Consider the following 21,334-nt stretch of genomic DNA (forward strand, 5'->3'; position numbering starts at 1 on the left):
TATATGTTTTTAAACACTGTGTAGCTAGTTATATAGTTATATCTATTATAATATTTAACTGTTGTTTTTATTATTTTTGACAGGTGTTTATTATTTAAAAACAATAATCACTATACAAAAAGCACATATCATAACTTGAAAAATATTGCAGAAATTAAAATATAACCCAAGTACAAAAGTACAAAGCATTAACGGTTCATATAACATGTGTTAATTATTTAAATGTAAAAAAAAAATTATTTATTTTATGGTAATCATTAAAATCTAAAAGAAAAATATTAAACATAATGTAAATAAATGAAAACAAAATGAAAAATATTTATTTTCAATAGATTTTGAAACAAATCATAAGTAAGTATTGAAAAAATGAAAATTTAACTAGGAACACGATTACCTATAATAAAATCAATAAAACAATATAACAATAAAATATCAATTTAGAAAATCGGTTTAGGTATTGTGCTGCAGGTCGCGGGACAACAACACGCAGCCGCTCACGACGGAACACGACGGTCGACGACAATTAGAAATACCTAATATTATTTCACTTGTAAATTATTATTTATTATAAATGAAATTTCTTATCGCCATCTATCGAAAATATTTTCCGCGCACCGTATTTTGTATTGCAGTGAGCGATATATAGTATTTATAATCAATGGAATTAGGTATGGGTAATGAGGTACAAATCACAATGTTATATTATATACATAATACAGGTAACATATTATTCAAAATTAACATTTTATAAAATGTTACTAAACATAATTATACAATAGACCTTATACTAGTGCCTTAGTATACTAGTACCTAGGTATATGAATTATACATACTTTATAATAATATGCATGACTAAATAATTGTTTATTTTGTCATGATAATATTTAACATAACTAAAAAACTAAATTAAATTAAAACACTACATTTTTTTTCTGAGTAAACCAAAACTATCGAAGAACTATTAATTACGCATAAAAAAAGTTCATGTGGGGGATATGACTGACACCCTCATCCTCCCACCCGTGAGAACGCCCATAAGATGGATGAGGAACGATTACCTAACTGATTTGGCCTCATTAAACAAAGAGATATTTAAATCAACGTTAGGATCTAAATAGATCTATATAACTATGAAAAATTGTTGTTAGTATTTTTATTTCAGATTTTTTTTACAATTTACGAATATTTTAATTTTTTTGTATTATTTTTTACTATAACAAGTCTTAGAATGCATTAACCGTAGTAGGATTGTTACATAGTCCCTTAGTATATCATCATGCCTATTTTTTTTTTTTATTTAATAAATAAATGTAAAGTAGGTAGCAAATTAAACAACAACTGATATATTCTTTTTGTTTATTTGTTTCAATATAAAATATCAATATGATCTCTGAAACACTGATATTCGATATTTCGATAAAATAAAAAAAACTATCTAAGTAGTATGAAATGTTTGAACTCTACAAAAAGTCCAAATAAAAACAAAAAATATTTTTAAAAAAAAACTACTATTAGCTAGTACAATATATGACCTATAAACAAAGACAAAAAAACGCGAAATCTCATTGTCGTCGGTCTCGTCACCCCTCTTTCGTATGTAGCAACGTTTTAGCAACGTTATGGAAAATATCTTACACCTTTATATACCTACATACATTATACATACATATTGCGCGGGTACGCGATATTCGGTCATCGATTTTCGTCGAGTGTGCGAAAATGTATGTTTGCGTACCTTTTTCACGACAGTTAAGCAATATATTGAAACCGCTCGGCAGACCGTCACCTACCTGTGTTCCTTACCTGTCGTTACTGTCACCTGTACTACACTTCGTTGCTGCTGGTTAAGTCCAAAAGTGCGTACAAAATTTTTATTGACTTTAGGTAACTACTGAACGAGGGTGTTTATCAGAAAACGATGATGTGAGTATACAATAATATCTTGAATTTTTATGACTATAAAACTAGTTGTGTGTGTCTACGATTACTTGGCTTACAGGTACAGTACCAAGCGAGATCCACTTTGGCCACTGTTCTGTTGCGTGATACTCTTCGAAGCCGTCGAGGGAGCGAAACCAAAACATTCCATTCATTTGGACCCCCACTGGGATAATTTTAAGGCCAGTATAAAGCAAAGTAACAGATAAGACAGAAGCTATTCAACTATAACATATTTAATTTTTATGTCTTATAAAAACATTAATACCTTACTGAGAAAACTTGAGTAACTACTAAAATGTCCGAAAGTTCAAAAAGTAAGAGTATAAATCGATATTATCAAAAAAATTTTTATTGATATCCCTGATAGTTTCTGAAATAAAATTTAATCTAGTTAGTACTATTAGTCAAAATTAAAAATTCAAAGTGCTTTTAAAAATAATGTTATAGTAAATTAAAAAAAAATAATCTTTTTACAGTATTGATGTATGATATAACTTTTGTTATTGGTCAAAAATGCTGTAAAATTTAATATCAGGTTCCTCATATAAGTTGTTCTTGCAAGAAGAAAAACTATTAAAACTACAGTCACAATTATTTTTATAATAGCTGTAAGTAAAATAATTTTTACGAAATTTATCAAAATCACGGATTTATTATTAGGTTTGAAAATTTCAAAAAAAAAATGTTCAGTATACATTATTTTTTTGAGTGTTTGAAGTTAAATTTGACATTTTAGACATTAGAGATTGTATATTGAAACGTATAATAACGATGTATAAAAACTTCATATGATTTATTATTTTTTAGTTTAATTAAAAACAATCATCGTGGAAACTTAAGATAATATTTCACCAATACTTAAATTATTATATCTATACACTTTGAAATTTTGAAAATATAAATAATTAGAGATATTCTAAGCGATTTTCTTCCTACTCGTTTATTTAAAGTTTTGTTTATTTTACTTTTTCAATTTATTGATAATAAGAGGGAGTTATACTACTCTGCTGTTCTGTACGAATAGGTGTAAAGGTTTTCGAACCAACTCTTAAAGTAAAATTTAGATGCACAAATTAAATATTTCGCATGTGTATTATTGATATTTTTAATTTTGTATGGACCACAAAATAAATAACTCACAAGGTTTCTTGCTATTCATATTGAAATATTTCATATGTAATGAATTTTTGGTATTAGGTATATATACAAACATTACCTAACGTTTATTACGAATTTACAAATTTTGTGAATTTTTTGATATTTTTAAACTGATTAAAGTAAAATTAATGAGAGATTATTTGCCATTTTTTTTCACTTTTTATTATCCAAGATAAAAAGGAAATGCATTTTTAAAATCCCTCACCCTCAGAATATTTGAAATTTGCACTTCAAATGCTCAAAAAAAGCATGTTGCTCTATAAAAAAATTTTTTTATACGTGTAGTAAAATTAATGTAGAGAAAAACTCCAATCCTTCACCCTTATGTATCTAGGTATAAATGTTGATATTTTTATGGTTTTTACATTTTTCGGAAATCTTTTTAGTTTTTTCCTATTTTATCAATTTTTTTTATTACTGAACATTTTTTAGATACTACGTTTACTCACAGGACAATTATTAAAATTACACAAATAATATAATAGTTTATCTAACTTTTTAACCATATAATTTTTGGTATTTATACATTTTGTGTTGAAGATAATTCGTAGGAACTGAATTAAATTACTTCATAACCTTTTTTTCTAAACAAAACAATATAATATAATTAACGATATTACTACACAGCTTAAAATCGACTGACGAAGTTCAAAAATAGTTTTTTGTTTGATGATTTAGCATTTATTTTAAACTTATGGTAACAATAGAATACCTGGATTATTTTATTTAATACAAATATTAGTTCAGTATTTGTGAAGAAAGAATAAAGAAAAAAACATTTTACATTATTTAAATGTATTTGTTTATTCCTTATAAATGTTATTTCTGTAGACAATACACTCAACCAAATAGCGGCGTCTGAACAAAATATAGATTATTAAACTAGGTATTCGTATGATGTTTGTTAATACTACAACATGAATCCAATAAAATATTTATTGATTTATAATTCCTGCATTCATTATTTCAACTAATAAATTAATAAAAAGTACCTATTATTAATTTAACGATACATGTTATCAATACCTCGTTAATATTAGGTAGGTACTATAATTTTCAAAAGCGTATCATTAATGCCACTTATTGGCATTATCGCGTGTAATATCCTATCCTCACAATTACACATTTACACAGCCTGCCTACATACCAATTTAATATTAGATAAAAGATACTAATTTTAATCAGTTATTATACCTATCTACCTACTATTTTATGCTCGAATTGAAAATATAAGAGAAGGGATGCTAAAGCACTTATAAAAAATAAGCGTTTCAATTAATGCTTTAAATTAACCTAACTATACCCAAAAAATAAACAAATAGTTTTAATCAACACCATTTAAACAATAATTACAACTATACAAAGTGTACACTACAACAATAAATAAATATTATTAAATCACAAACAAATTTTTTATTTTTATTTTTAAATACCTACAAAATATAATTGTTTAAATTTTTAATTTATTCCACAGCTCTATATAATATTATGAATGGTTCTTTTCATTATTTTTTCGCTTATGGCAGTTAACTTTATCAGCACATAATTTGCCCTTCTGTACCCAAGATATAACATAAGGTTCAGGTACAAACATGTGCACTGGCGGTCCTATACAATTTGACAGCATAAAAGAAGAAATACTTTTTGGATTCAAAGTACCTATTTCTTTTAGTAGTAACTATATATCATTCATTGAACTGAAAGCTGTTTCACATTCACTAGACGATATGCTGATACAGAGCATATAATTTTTCAAAGGACATTTGAAAATTATTAATACCACTAACTTCAAGGTAACACTAAGGTATCACATACAGCGAGTTCTAATCTATGATTATATGATTACAACAATGCCAAATAACTATATTCTGGTATATTTTTTTCAACTGAGCTCCAACACCAGCAACTCAACCCAACATTGTTGATGCACCATCACTCAGAAATGCTATGAGATTTAACTTTAGAAAATTATTATTAAATCCATGAGATAAAAGATTTGTTAGTATAACGTTTTTGACTGAATCAGCTGATGTGCTTGTTAATTCTATGATATCAAAAAAAAAAAAAAGTTATTACCTCATTATTGTATCCAACTACAGTTATTAGGCAAATAACTAACATAGAATTTTGACTTAATGTTATAGATTTATCAACAACAATGCACAATTTCCTTAGAAATTGTTTGTAACTTCTTGTCTTACCGCCAAGCTTACATCATTTTTGTTGATAATTGTGCGACAAGCGTATTATAAAATATAAATTATAATATTACGTCAATTTTTTTTTTAATGTTATACGAAATGAGTATATATGATAGATGGACGGATTACGGATAGTATATTTTTTTTGAGATATTTATTCAATAATATTGTAAGTGTTTTATTTTTTTTCAGATAATTATTTATTAGTACTTTTTTAATATATACAATTTATTATCTACCTTCTATAAAGGTATAAGACAAGCTTGTGTTAAAGCTTAGAACGTTAATGTTTATGGTTGAAGGTACAGAATTACAATTAACTTAAATTCAAAATACACAAACTATAGATAATGAAAGAATATAACAACACATTTTAACATAATAGTATGACCAGTTAATAACAGTACCTACTTTTTACATCATTTTATTAACAGACCATGTTCTTATGCAAAATTACTAACTACATTATCAAAAAAAAAAAAATGTATACATTAAAATATTTATAAATTACTTACATAAAATTTGCAATTTTCTATTTTTTGTGTAAGGAAATTTCAAATTTCGATTGGTTCTAGTTAATGCAGTATAATTTCTAAATCTTATAAATAAATTTAACAAATATTCACGAGGGAATTGCTTACAGGGATGTTCAAAGTACACATTTAACATTAAAGTTTTTATTTTTTGCCCTACTTTTGGTAATGTTGGTAATCTTCATTATAATATTCAAAATAGTTTAAGGAAAATAATGTTTTTAAGGTAGGCTGTATCTGGATAGTGGTGGAGTTTATACAGTTACCATTTTGATTACGAATAGATCCAAATACATTTTCCAAACTTGATTTAATCACCTTGTCATTAGTTCAATCTTTTCGTCATATTCTATTGATAATGTATCTTGTAATCTTATTAATCTTGCTATTAAAATCATTCAACCTGTTTAAAATTGAATGTTGTAACTTTTTTTATGTTGTGCCATTGCTTTGTTGACGTATTATTTTTTTGTAGATCGACATTTAAAAAAATTAAACATTTTTAACAAGAAATTATTTTGATATTCAGCATTTTTAAAGGCCAAACAAAAACGTTTTACTCCTTTAAGTTATGATCCATCGTCAATTTCAATGTCTGTCTCTTATGGCTTTATTTTTTTACGAGAATTAATTATATCAAATAAGTTATCCATTTTATCTATAAATTCTATTGTATCAGCAGCTGTACTTTGAAGTAATCCATCTGCCATGCATGTCGTCATTGCACAGATAACAGTTTTACGGATAACTTGAGATGCAAATTTTACTTTCTTTTTTGGAAATGGACTAGGATTGATGTGTTTTTCTGTTAATTTAGAGGCTAGGTGACAAGTTCGTTGTGCATTAGAATAAAAAAATTGGTTTAAATGCTTGCTCTCAATAATTTTGTCTTTAGAAACTAATCTATAACTAAAAAAGTTATTTATAGTTTATTTTAGTAAATGAGGAGGGTCAAACATGTAAATTATTTCTAGGGTTCCAACTTTAAAATAAGGATTTTGTTACACCCACACTGTCAACAAATGATATAAAATTAGAACCCATATCGGATATCATCACTCTAAAATTAAATTAAATACTCGTCAATTCAAAATACACTTATAAAATATGTTTTTTTCAGTGCAAGTTGAAACAACAAAATAGTATCATATTGGCTGTTTCCCCGAATTATGTATATCCTTCATCATTAAAACCATTACAGCTTTAGAAACATCAGTGATTTTATGCGTTTCTACTTTATGGAATCCAATAACTTCATCTTTGGCATAATTTTAGTAGAGAAAAGCTTTTAATGACATTTCATCAACACATAACGCACAATCTCTATCTTAGGTTATTTATAGGGATTAATCACAATTAGAATCAAAATGGTCAGAGCTGATTATTTTTTGAGAAAGTTTAAATGTATCATTTAAACCAATATTTTGAATCCAAATACTACACCTAAATTAAAAAAAAAAATTAATCAGAAATAAAATAACATATGGTATAATAAATATAACTAGAGTTATATAACAAGTGGCATGCTTTTATGATTGATGTTCGATTATTTTTTTTCTCCATCATGTGCTTAACACACTGAATTCAAAAGGGTTTAAAGAAATTTTCAATATAAATTTAAATTTTGCAAGTGGGTGTCGCTCTACTGTACAATATACGTACAAGTGGGTCACTATAATGGATTTTGATAAATTTGAATTAAATGATATAATATCATTGTATAAGAAAAACGATTCTGAGACTGTAAATTAGCCTATGATTACTAAGTATATATTTTGACGATATAATTGTAAATAAACAAAATTTATATATAACCTATATACGTGGAACCACGGTCTTAGAAGATAAGGTCGGACAACTCCCCCCGCTAGCCCATGTTAATGCATCCGCTTAAAAAGGTTAAAACAGTTCAAATTTTAATCACTTTATAATAGAGCGCTGATGATTATACGTTTTGAGGTTAGGCAATAAATATTAAATAGGCAATACAAAAAATGCCGCTAAAATTGATTGGATTCAAATCATGTGATTTGTGAAGAACATTTTACAAAAGACCAAAAAAAAAAAAAAAATGTTATAACTAATTATTTAGGAAATGTCTTATATTCACTAAGTAATTGTGTACCTACATTGGTACAAATTTGAGGGAAAATAGTCTATACAATGAATTGCAATAATATAAGATATTAATACTTAACTGAATGATTTGTGTATAATAGGTATATAATGTATGGTACAAAATACTACAAATTGTTAGTTTTGACGAAAAAAGGGTTTAGCTTCATATTTTTAGTCGGTATATAAGTACGTATAAACTTGTAAATAACACGTTTTTAGAAGTTAGCACTTTAAATTTGAAATTATGTTACCTATACTCAATTCAAATTTCAAATTAATAATAATAATTATTGTAAACAAATTCAAATAATGCATTATTCTGTATTCATAAACAAAAACAATTATACCTTGAGTACACGGTCTTGGAAAATATCTATCTTTGAATTTTGATATTAGTATTTAGTATCTACGATCTACCAGATCTTCTAAGATCGTTATATTTACTACATAACCTCAAAAACATATAACCAGCAGCGCTTTAACAAAATATGGTCAGTAGTGGAATTGTTGTAGACATCATACGCGGAACGCTGATTAAATAGAGTTGTCAGTCCTTATCTTCTAAGACCGTGCGTGGAACCATGGCTAAATACTTAGTTGTGATTGCAACTCTGTGATACGCATGTCATGACGTCAGCCGGCAGGAACTGTCATCACTACTCATTATCATTTATCGGTACTATAATAGTATTTAGTATTACATATTTACAAATTTGAAATATTGTATTGCTATTATAATTATTATATTAGGTATGTTAATTTATTTCAAAATTTCAAATTATGTTTTACATTTTAAATTAAGACAAATGTATAGGTATACTATAAGATGTATTTTTGCAGTTGTTATTCCAATTACTTATGATATAAACTTTCTAAATCAGAGGCCTCTTTTGAACGGTGTTTGTTTGTCTTATAAAGCTTAATACCGCACCACGACATTTTAAGAAGTTTCAAACACTACAATTGGTGGATGAACACAGGAAAAAAAATAACAAGTTGAATACTTGAATAAAAATTATTTTTTAGTTAATAGTGTGATACATACACATAAAAAGACAGACAGTATTTGTAGCACTCCTGACAAACTATTTTGAGTGCCCCCTTAGAAGAAAAAATATCAAGGAACTAGATAAAAAAACAAAAATCGATTTTTGTTAAAATTTGGTTTTGTTAAAAACAAAGTTTTTCTTAATTTATTTATGGTTTTTTTTTGCCCCCAATATGGCATTTTATAAATACGTTTATATAATATGTATGGAAGTATCACAAAATAATATAGATACATAGTTATTACAACATCATTATCATATATTTATTTATTATAAGGTAGTATGCAGTAACCTTTTTTTTTAAGTTAGCGGTCTGGTCTCGAGCGGTCTGTTTCAGCGATAAAAGCGTTCCAAACATCACGCCTTACCGCCAAGCTTACAACATCAATCAGTTACAATGAAATAAAAATAATTAAAGTGGAGGGGCGAGTGTCGCTTCTATAATATTCTATGGTATGGCTGGACTTACGAGATCGCCGGCACTCACCTAACGTGTTAAAACTTAATTTTAAAGGTACCGTCGGTACTGATTAAATTACTTGAAACTTTTAACAAAATTAGATCCATTGTCAGTTGTTGTAAAAGATATTTTGTTTTGAGTCTCAAATTTTATATAAAACAATTCCATTGCATCTGCTAGCACATCAAATATTTTCCTGCTTAAGTTTTCTTCATCAAACCAGTGACATGTAATGCCAATATATGATCTTTATAAAATAATATTAAAGTATTTTTAAAACGGCTACAAGCTTTTTATCATTCCGATCAAAATTAAGACATTCTAATTTTTATTTAATAGACAGAACATAATAAATCATACATAAGATCCAATGAACACCACCATCGCTTAGCGTGGGAGGAGAACTTTCACCATATTAATAGACACAACGAAGAGGCCAAAGATGGAAAACATAATTACACACTAGATTTAAATCATTTAGCTGACATGGTAAGAAATTTATTGTTTATTCTAAAATAATAATTATGGTATTTTAGTTACACAAAAAGTTTATGAGTAGTATTTATTTGTATGTTTACAGTACGTTAGTTTTTTTCGAGGGTAATTACACCATGCCTAAGAGGGTTATAATGTTACTAATTCCCTTATAGTTTTAAAATCGGTTCATATTAAATTTAAGTGACAATTTTATGGACATAATAAAATTGTGAAGGCTCTCCGTAAAATGTAATACGTTAAATATTTTAGTGTGAGAGGTAGATATGTGTATAATGATTGTGTAATCTCTCAGTGCGTGTAATTGAAATCATTGTCTTCTGAACACACAAAATCATTTTGCCTCTTATTTGAAAATAATTATCTAATAGGGACAACTTTTTTTTAAAGTCCTTTAACTTCATGTTCAAGAAACCGGCAGTTTAAATGATTTGATTGACCCATCCACGCTTTCCAAATTACCAACTCTCCTGAAATTGTGAATTTTTCACAAACTTTCAGAATTTGGGAGTAAGCGGTTTGCAAAATATTGATGGGTTGGATTACAAAAATATAATTTGTTTAAAAAATATCAATTGAATTAAAAAAACTGAGTATAAAAATATAATCCAACTAAAAAACTAAAAAACATGTTGTATTGAATAAATATGTCTCAGTTGATAAAAAATATAATTTGGTTACCAAAAAATATTTGATTAAAAAAATATTGGTTGATATTTTTTTTTTTTTTTTTTGTTTACGGCCTTTTAGACCAAACATCCAAACATAACTGCCTCCATCTTTCACGATTTTGTGCTAGCATATGCCAATCTTCCTCCGGCAGAGAAACTGCTACATCCTTCCTGACACAATCGTCCCATCGCATTCGGGGTCTTCCTAGTGGTCTTTTCCCTCTTGGATTCTCTTGTAAGACCGCCTTTGTCAAAGCATCAGGTTTCCTCCATACATGACCTGCCCATTCCAATCTTCTTCTTTTTATCTCCTTAACTATATCCGGTCTGTTATATAGGTGATGTAACTCCTCATTATGTCTTTTACGCCATTCACCTGTTTGCAGGTTACGACATGGTCCATAAATCCTTCTTAATATTTTTCTTTCAAAAACTCTCAGTTTTGACTCGTCACTTTTCCTTACGGTCCAACATTGTGCTCCGTATAGTACTATGGATTTTATTAGTGTGGTGTATATCTGAAGTTTAAGTGTCTTTGAAAGGTTTAGGTGTTGTGTTATGGCTTACGCGAATATCGCGTGGGTCAGGGTAGCCCTGAGAAGGGCTGTTTTTGCCGAGTATGCCAGGAGGTCTACATGGGACGTCTGGCAGTCGGTTTTGTGTTGTTTGGTTTCGTGGCATGTTAAGCTAAATTCAATCTCATTTCAAAATACAGGGAGGACCACGAGAAGGTACAGCACCCCCCCCCCCTTCCAATGAGAATCATAACAGGCGCCGTGAGATCAACCCAACTAGATTGGTTGCCGGTACTGTCTAATATAGCCCCTCCAGACCTACGCAGGCAAGTCCAGACTGAGTCAATGATACTGAAACTGAGCAACTATCCAGACTTACCTGTACAAATAGATATAGCAAACCACCCACCCAAGAGACTTAGTTCCAGAAAACCTATATGGGGCATGGCACGGTCAAATAAATCAATAGAGGAGATGTGGGCAAACAAATGGACAAACACTAACGTCCGAAACCATTTCTTAGTTAGCGTCCCTGATAGCAGAGTACCTGGGTTCGAGCTCAGTCGAGCACAATGGACGGCCCTAAACCGAATAAGAACTAGGCAAGGTAGGTGTAACTATCAATTACACAAATGGGGCATGACTGGATTCCCCGTTGTGCGAGTGCTGTCTAATACAGACTACAAGCCATATTGTTGAGGAATGTCAAAGAAGAAGATTTGAAGGAGGGATAGCAACTCTACACATCTGCGGACCAATGGTGATCAAATGGCTAGAGGAACTTGATATTCGACTCTAACAACCATGTTTGAAGAACATGTCCTATAATATTTTAGTCTGCTTTGTTTTATTTGTTGTTGTTATTGTTATTAGTCTGTTATATTTTATCTAATATTCTATATATGTATATCTTTTAATTCTGTTAAATTTAAATCTAAATACGAGCTCATGCCGAGTGTCATATGCATAAATAAGTGTCTTTGAGAGAATTCTTGACTTAAGTAAGTTATCCATTGCATAATAACACTTGTTACCCATTTGTATCCTTTTAAGAATTTCATACTCTATATTATTTGATTAGGTGATCATTGAACCCAAATACTTAAATTGTGGTACATTTTTGAATCTATAAGGTCCTACCTTGAGAGACTCCTCTCCTTGTTTTCCGTACCGTTGTCTACTTATTTCCATATATTCTGTTTTCTCTTCGTTAATTTGCAATCCTACTCTTTTCGCCGCTGTTATAAGTCTTTCGCACATACTTTTCACTGTATTTATATTATTCCCTAAAAGCACTATGTCATCTGCGTATGCTAGAATACTTATTGATGTGCCATCGAGTCTTACCCCTTCATCTGGTGAGATATTCATCATTCTAATTACTTTTTCCAGAACTAAATTAAAAATAATTAGGAACAGTGCATCACCTTGCCGTAAGCCTGTATTCACCTGAACTTCTCTCGATAGTACGTAACCAACTTTCACTTTTACCATAGTCTTATTTAAAGTGGCCTTTATTAATCCGATAAGTTTTTGTGGGATACGAAAATGTTCTAAAATTTTGTATATGCATTCTCTGTTGATGCTATCATACGCTTTTTTGGAATCAACAAAAAGTGTATGTAATTCTTGATCGAATTCCCAGGTTTTTTGAGCTAATTGTCTTATGATAAATATTTGGTCTATTGTGGATTTATTTTCTCTAAAACCACCTTGATAGTCACCTATGATATTTTCCGCTAAAGGCTTGAGTCTATCTAGAATGCAATACGATAGAATTTTATAGGTTATATTCACTAAGGCAATACCTCTATAGTTATTACATTCTTTTTTATCATATTTTTTGTGTATTGGGCAAATTAATGCCATATTCCAGTCTTTAGGGATCTCCTCAGTATTCCATATTTTCTCAATTAATTTATGGATCATTTCAATCATTGTTTCATCAACACATTTTAGGATTTCGCCTTGTATACCAACTTCGTCAGGTGATTTATGGTTTTTTAACCTCTTGGTTAATTGGTTGATATAAAAAATATAATTTAATTAAAAATTAATAATTAAATTAAAAAATATTGGTTGATACAAAAAAATAATTTAAATAAAAAATAATATTTGAATTAAAAAACCGTGTAAAAAAAATAAAATCAACTGAAAAACATGATGTATTAAATAAATATATCTACCTCAGTTGATAAAAAAATATTAATTGAATAAAAATAATATTGGTTGATATATTAAAGGGAATTTAATTAGGTAATATTAAATGAATTAAAAAAATTAAATAAGTTTACTTGATTAATTTAGTTGTTTTTTATGCTATTTTATATTCAAAATTGCTTTTTTTATTTTGCGTATTTTACGCAAAGTATGTTTTGCCTTCTATGTTTCATCATTTTTTTTACGTTTAAAATGTTATTTATGTGTTGAGCTAATACCTTAGTAGAGTTATTTACGAGAATTTGCTAGTCCACTTTCAGAATTTGCAAGTAATCCATTTGAGAAATATTGATGGGTGGGCCAAATTCACAGAGCCCACCCATGTCACTCTAAAATTTCGATATATATGTTACGGTAAAAGTACGAATACCGGTGAAACCTAGGATTTACCGGTAAATCCTAGGTTTTGCCGACTACTGTTGGTAAAACCTAGGATAAACAATCAGAGTTAGTAAAAGTCCAAAAATGTTTACCAAATTTATTAATTATTATTATTATAATAATAGTAGTATATATAATAATAGTAACTTAAGTTTACTTAAGTTAAAAATATTATTATTTAAGTTTATTTAGGTAGGTACTACATCAATGCCTATAATACATTAAATACACACATTTATATTATTGTTATATATTATGACAACAAATTTATATAATTATTACATTATATTATTGCTGTAATGCTCTTTGTTATTATTGTTATTATTATTATTAAATACTAATGCAAAAATTGATATATTAAATGCATAGATAATACATAAATTAAAAACTAATATTGATGTATCAGTATTTAATCAAATGGAATGTGTTAATCAAAACCTACATTTAGATTTACTCAATTTTGAAACCCACCGAGATTTTCTTATAAAAACTATTGGTCTCAAATACTTCAACATAAGAATTTTTCATGAAATAAGAAAGTTAAACGATTCGTGCAAAATTCGTCAAAAGCTCACTAAAATTATTCATTTTAGAAATGAATAAATATTATGTTATCTGATATGTAATATTGTATTTATTGCAAAGAATTATTATTGATTTTTAAAACAAATAAAACTGTACTTTTTGTTTTTTTGTTGAATAAAATAAAATAGTTGAGAAATTTACAGATTTTTAATGATTATTTTTAAGTATGTTGTGATATTCAGAAAAAGCGGTATTTAATGTTATATGGCAAATGCAAAAAAACATTTTTAAGTACTATCGTCTACATCTATCATACCTAATTATTGATTAATAATTAGTAATTACCTATATATATTTATGATTTAATTTTTAAAACAATAGTATCAATGTGCACGGACTTAAATATATTTCATATACGTATGAGTTTTACATATTAATAAATAATACATAGGGTTTTTTATATACATAAAATAGCAATAAATAATTAATAGAAAATACAGTTAAATTTTTAAAAACATTAAAATAATACAAAATGATTCATTTTTATTTGTCCGACTTTAAATAGGCATTTAGTTAAATGCCTAGTCATTTTATTAAATTACTAAGAATTTGGCTAAGAGTCTACGCGGATAGTGAAATTGCATAAAAATTAAATTCTTTATAAATGCCTAGGCATTTAATAAAATGTCTGTTTTGACTATATGCTTACGACATATTTACTTCTATTATAAAAAAATCAAATTTCAATTAATTTTCATGGAAGAATATTTTTGAAATATCATGGAGTGTAAACTCTTTTGCTGAGTGAGACAGAAGATCGAAGAACGTCTGATAACCAATATGGCCTATCCATTATGTATTATCTATGATTAAATGCACTAGGAACATTTATTACTAGTATATTATTTTCATTATGATTAAATTAATTGTATTATTAAATTATTTATATGTGCAGGCTTGGCTACTGTGACATCTTGAGTTGCATAATACATTTTGGATCGGCATTTACATAAATTGTATGTGCAACACAGTATTAAATAGGAACAACTTTTATCACATATCTAGGTACCTTTTTGGCTAATTTATTGATTGTATTGTGATTCTATTGATAGTGATTTGACTGTATGAGTATTTAGGTACACGTGTCAAGGTTTTCCATTATCATAATGTATATTAAAGTCGAAATGAAAATTCCCAAAGTCAATACTTAAATAATAATAATTATGATAATCAAGAAAAAAGCCGATCGCAGTTTAGTTGTCATAATATATAACAATAAAATAAATGTGTGTATTTAATATATTATAGGCATGTAGTGCCTAGGTAGTAGGTACCTACCTAATAAACTTAAATAATAATAATAATTAATAAATTTGGTAAAATTTTTTGGACTTTTACTAACACTGATTGTTTATCCTAAGATTTACCAAATCTCGTTTGTAAAAGTCCGAACTATAAAAATCATTCGGGGTTTGACCAAACGATGTTGTGTATCCTAGGTTTTACTGAAATCAATTGGTAAATGTCCAAAATTTGGACATTTACCAACAGTAGTCGGCGAAACCTAGGATTTACCGGTAAATCCTAGGTTTAACCGATATTCGTACTTTTACCGTAACATATATACCAAAAGACGCGTCACAATTTGAGAGTTCGCTTTCAGAATTAGCAATACACTCTTTTCATCATTAAACCCATTTCCATATTTATAGCTCCATATATTTTTGATTAGCTTAGAACATTATTTCCATTGGTTTTTTCGATTTAAAGTGTAATTGTTATAAACAAATGTAATTCATTTTTATATTTTAAATTTTTATATTTATAGATATGTTAGGTTAATCATTATTCAAATTTGATTAATTTATCAATTATACTGTGAAAAGAATTTGAATTTACTCACCATTTCAGCAACACACCTACTATTTTTTGTTCTTGTGATCTGTGCAGTGTTTATTACCAACATTCTTTTCACATGTACACAGTATAATTTTAGAGTGACATGGGTGGGCTCCGTGAATTTGGCCCACCCATTTTTATTTTGCTTGCTGCTCATAAACCGCTAACTCGCAAATTCTAAAAGTGAACTCGCAAATTCTCGCAAATAGCTCGCAAAATATTGGTGAAGATTTTAAGTCACTACTGCAAGGTGGGTGGGCCAACTTCACGTACGTTCAGGTGAGGCACTTGTAACGGGAAATGTGGTTGCAATATGAATTACCGTATAAAGAGTTTATAAACTTAATTTAATTCTGACATTATATAGAATATTAGCAATAAATCTAGTAAACTTTCTTAATTTATATTTTCATTAGAATCTCAATCTTCTGTTTATGCATTTTCACTAAAAATTAAACATATTATCTTCCTACCAAATGTTCTAACTATAATTTGAATACTTTTGGTTAAATTTATAACATTAGAAAATTTAAAAAAATAATTTGCAAATTATACATATTCTTCTTTAGTCCACATAGTTATATACACTTCAAGTATATTTCACATACTTAATTAAAAGTATCCATTGGTAAAGAAGATTTGCACATTTTACTTTAGTTATTGTTTAGTAGAAAAACAAATATCTATAAGTAAATGTTGAAATTTTGAAGTAAATCTGACATTAATATCGGTAACAATTGTATCTAAAGAAATAAAACATGTTTTAATTCATATTTAGGATCCGCAGTCTTGGGTAGTATTCGAAATAAATATTCCAAATACAATATTCGGAATACTATTTAGGTATTCAGAATACTTTTGAAAATACTTTTCCTAAAAGTATTTTATGCAGTATTCAGAATACCTTCGAAAGTATTCCAAATACTATATTCGGAATACTTTAATAGCAGTGCTCGACTTGACAAAATTAAAGTAGGGAGACTCTGTTAACTTTAAAAAACAGAGCGTCCCCACCACTTGTCAAACGTTACAAAGCCGTGGGGGCTATGCCCCCTTACCCCCTTATACACCTCTTTGAATCATATAGGAAATATTTATGAATAATTAAATTTAAAAAAAAAATTATGTAAATATTATATTGTATATTATATTTTTAATTTATAAAATCAAATATAACAAACTCAAGAACAATTGAAACAAAACAAAAAAAAAACTATTTATTTATATATGTTATCACTTAACACGTACATTTTGATAAAAATTAAAAATTCAGAATGATGGCAATGATGGCATGATTTAGCGTCCCATGCGTTACCCTTAAAAATAAAAGTAGGGGTACGCTGAAATTTCTGAATAATTAGTTAGGGTACTCCGTTCCCCTGCGTCCCCCCCCCCAAGTCGAGCACTGTTTAATAGTATAACAATATTAGGATTTTAGTATTTTATCATCTAAATTTGCAAAATGTCAAGCTATTTGGAACAGACAGAACCGTTCTAGTCAAATGGCCGACATACTTAAAACCAATTCGGATGTACCTATACTTGAAAACTCCTAATGATACCCGTTAGAATCTCTGGTTTGATGCTATGAAATTTCTTATTATTCATTTTAAAATGAACCCTTCTAAATTTTACGAGATATGTGATGCTGTTAAAGTTAACCGTTTTTCTAAAGCCGATATATAATTTTTGGACGAGTATTTACTAGTAATGGAGCCTCTGCATGTGTGCTAAACTTTGCAAACTCGACAAAGCAAACTTTGGGGATTTTTTTTCCGGAGGTTTTTTTCTGGGGATTTTTTTCCGGCTACCCTGTCTAGATGTATACAAGGGTAAAAACATATGTATTTTGGTTACTTATTGCCATCTATCACATCATTCAAACAAAAATATGATGATATTCTATCGAAAAAAAAAATTAATATTTCCTGGTTATTTTGTTTAAATAAATACTTTTTACATTCCTTATTTAGTATGTATTGTATTCAACTGTGCCTGTCCTGGTAAAAGATTTTATACTTTAATAATATTATTAATATTATTCATAGAAGATAATAATTGCAGACAATCATTATAAATATTATAAAAAATTATTATAATATAATATTTAAATCATAAACAGTTATAGTTTGGTATATATTATAATTTTAATTTGCAAACAATATATTATAATATATTTAAACATTGGCTATAATTTCCCAAAAGCAATTATTATTTTATTAATATCTATAACAAAAAATATTTTAAAAGTATTTGGAATATTTTTATAATATTCTAAATACTTTATTCAGAATACTATTTTTTGGATGTATTCGAATACATATTCGGAATACTATTTGTCATGAATATCCGAGAATTTATTCCAAATACTTTTAAAAAGTATTTTACCCAAGACTGGGATCCGTTATAAAGTTGTTTTCAATTTATTCATTTGTTAATAGTTTTTTTCTTTTTTTGAACCATGAGGCAATAACTCCATACTTGATTTTTCAATGTAATTTTCACTTTATTTGCCAAGCTCTTTATGCATTGTCTATCTACGAGTACACCCATCCATACATTTGGTAACTTATTCTGGTCTGAATTTTTCTTTAGTTTTTTTAGTTTAATAGGTATTGCTTTTTTTATAAAAAATAAACTCAATTAATGATTTTAAAAATATTCAAAATGGACTTGATAGTTAAAACTGGTAAATGCAATTCTATAATTTCTGTAATAAGTTTTTAAATCAATGGCTTTAATGTAAAGTCATAACGTTAACTTGTTCTCGTTCTCTTACACTTTTTGATTATTATAACTCGGTTATTGCTAATTAATTATAATTGATCTTGATTTTAAATTATCTTCAATCCTTGTCCAAGTTCTCACATTTCAATGATTCCAGTAGTTGTTTAAAAACTAAGTGTTCATCTTTCATGATACGTTAAATTAAAGTCTTAAAATTACCAAAATCGCTAAAATTGATATACTGTTATCTATTTAGTCTAATTTTACAATATGAATCTATAACTTTGGGATTTTAATGAATTTCTAACTTTGATTAACTTTAACTTATCCAATTAAGATTCTTATGACTCCATTGTTTTGTTTTAGGAATTCCCAATTTAGCTCCTTATTATACCAATATCACTAAAGTACTTGACCTGTAATCTTGTCAAACAAAGAAGAATATTAAATTTAAAATGTATTCGTCGTTTAATAACTAACCTGATTGAATATACATTTTTGATATCCCAAATAAATTTTAAAGACCTTTTGCATACATCTTGTTTTCAAAAGACCTTTCATATTCCTAGCACCAAGACAAATTATTTATAAAATTAGCTTTTAAGACGTATTATGTCTTTTGCCAATGAGGGCTCCTTATTTTATGATAGTTAATTTTAATATTTAATTATTTTAATATTAGTGCATAGTATTTATTTATATTTAGTATCTAGTAAAGATATATGAAATATCTTTAATGTTATAATATACAACTGTTGTATAAACTTAAATAAATCTACAAATAATATATTCCTTTTAATGATTTCTTTTTTTTTTTTTTTGTATATTTTATAGCCTATACATCTGTACAATAGACATTTTACAAGTCTTTCATCAAGCAAATTAACTAAAGGCGCAAATATCCATACCAATCTACCACAACAGCATATGAGATCAATTCCCGAAGAGGTACATAAATATATCGCATTTCTGGAATAATAATTGCTTAACTCAAAATATGTCATTATGAGGAAAACATTATTAATAGTTTTGACAATTTTAAATCATTTCTAACAAAAACTTGTTGTTTGTAATAATTCGATTTTTTAAAAATATTTATCATTTATTGTAGATTGTTCTTTTAGAGGTTTTATTAGTTCCTGAATTTCCTAATCATATGCAAAATAAGTTAGAACGTTTTTATTCTACATTGTATAACCTTCCATTATGAGTTTTGTCTTTTGTCGCATCAGGAAAATCTTAAATTGTGCCATTAGATCACCAATTTCCTCCAAATAATCAAAGTTGAATTTGGCGAATGATATTCCTAATTTTCAACAAACAAATACGACTAGTTAAGGTTTTTTTTATTGTGTAATGATATAAAATTATTTTTGTAGCAGCCTTTTAAAATAAAATACAATTATGGAGTTAGGTATAAATTTATGAAATTGACGATTACATGAAATACACAAAAAAATTGCTGTTTTTATGAAGTTCGCAACGCTGTTTCCGATAGCGTGAAGTCAGCAACTTGAAGTGCATAATACTGCCGATTGCGGGAAACTGGCAAGACTTAAAAAATGATAAAACATAATCAAATATAAATGAATATCTTATATTTATAATCTTACATAAAACACTGAAAATATAATAAAATTCAATTCTAATAATAAATTATGTGTATAAAAAAGTAAAAAAAAAATAATCAAAATTTATAATTATATTAATATTCTTTTTTTTTTTTATTTTAAAGAAATTTACAATCTGTACTCAATGGCACAATGAGTAAATGTGAATTTAGATAACGAACAGTTTTAAGACATATTAGTCACAAAGGAGAAACAACCATAATAAATTATACATATTTTGATACGTTTGGAGAAACCATTAGTGACACTTTCATTTTGGAGTATATTATATTCTATATATTTTTATTTATTTTTTTTATTTAAATTAGTAAATCACGTCACCATTTACGTTTTAGCCTTCCAGGAGGGTTATCTGGAATTATTGAAGTAGAAAGATCTCTTGCAACCGGATTCGGATGAGGTGGTAAACGTAGGTAATAGGAAATAGCCTCATCGTGAACTAGTGGAATTTTTAGGTATGGATGGATAGTATGGTTAGATAAGTAGGGAGGGGCATTTAAAAGTTTACGTAGAGCTATATTTTGGAAAGTTTGTATTTTGTTTAAATTAGACTTTTTTTCATTTCCCCATGTTGCAGACCAAATGTCCACATAGGTTTAAGTAAAGATTTATAGATGAGGAGCTTAGTATTAATATGTGTATATTTATTATTATAAATTATGCTTTTTAATAGATGAAGTCATAGATTTAATGTAACTCTTTTTGCTTTGATATGGTGGGCCCAGGTAAGCCTCTTATCGAGGGTTAAACCAAGGTATTTAGTACTTAGAGCACTAAGGATTTGGGTGTTATAAATTAAAAGGTCATCGC

General features: G+C 27.7%; 1 protein-coding gene across 1 annotated transcript in view; it reads left to right on the forward strand.

The window, feature by feature from the left end:
- Positions 1–1,786: 1,786 nt before the first annotated feature.
- The window catches only part of CtsL4 (Cathepsin L4), a 48,246-nt gene continuing 28,698 nt past the window's right edge, over positions 1,787–21,334 (forward strand). The window contains exons 1-4 of the mRNA XM_089217820.1: positions 1,787–1,923; positions 2,000–2,124; positions 9,804–9,949; positions 19,728–19,841. Coding sequence (XP_089073946.1) covers positions 1,919–1,923; positions 2,000–2,124; positions 9,804–9,949; positions 19,728–19,841 — 390 coding nt within the window. The 5' untranslated portion in view covers positions 1,787–1,918. The remainder of the gene's footprint in view (positions 1,924–1,999; positions 2,125–9,803; positions 9,950–19,727; positions 19,842–21,334) is intronic.

The sequence above is a fragment of the Diuraphis noxia genome, unplaced genomic scaffold (genome assembly GCF_037042655.1).
Source record: "Diuraphis noxia isolate RWA-SAM2 unplaced genomic scaffold, SU_Dnox_SAM2 contig0001, whole genome shotgun sequence".
NCBI lineage: Eukaryota > Metazoa > Arthropoda > Insecta > Hemiptera > Aphididae > Diuraphis > Diuraphis noxia.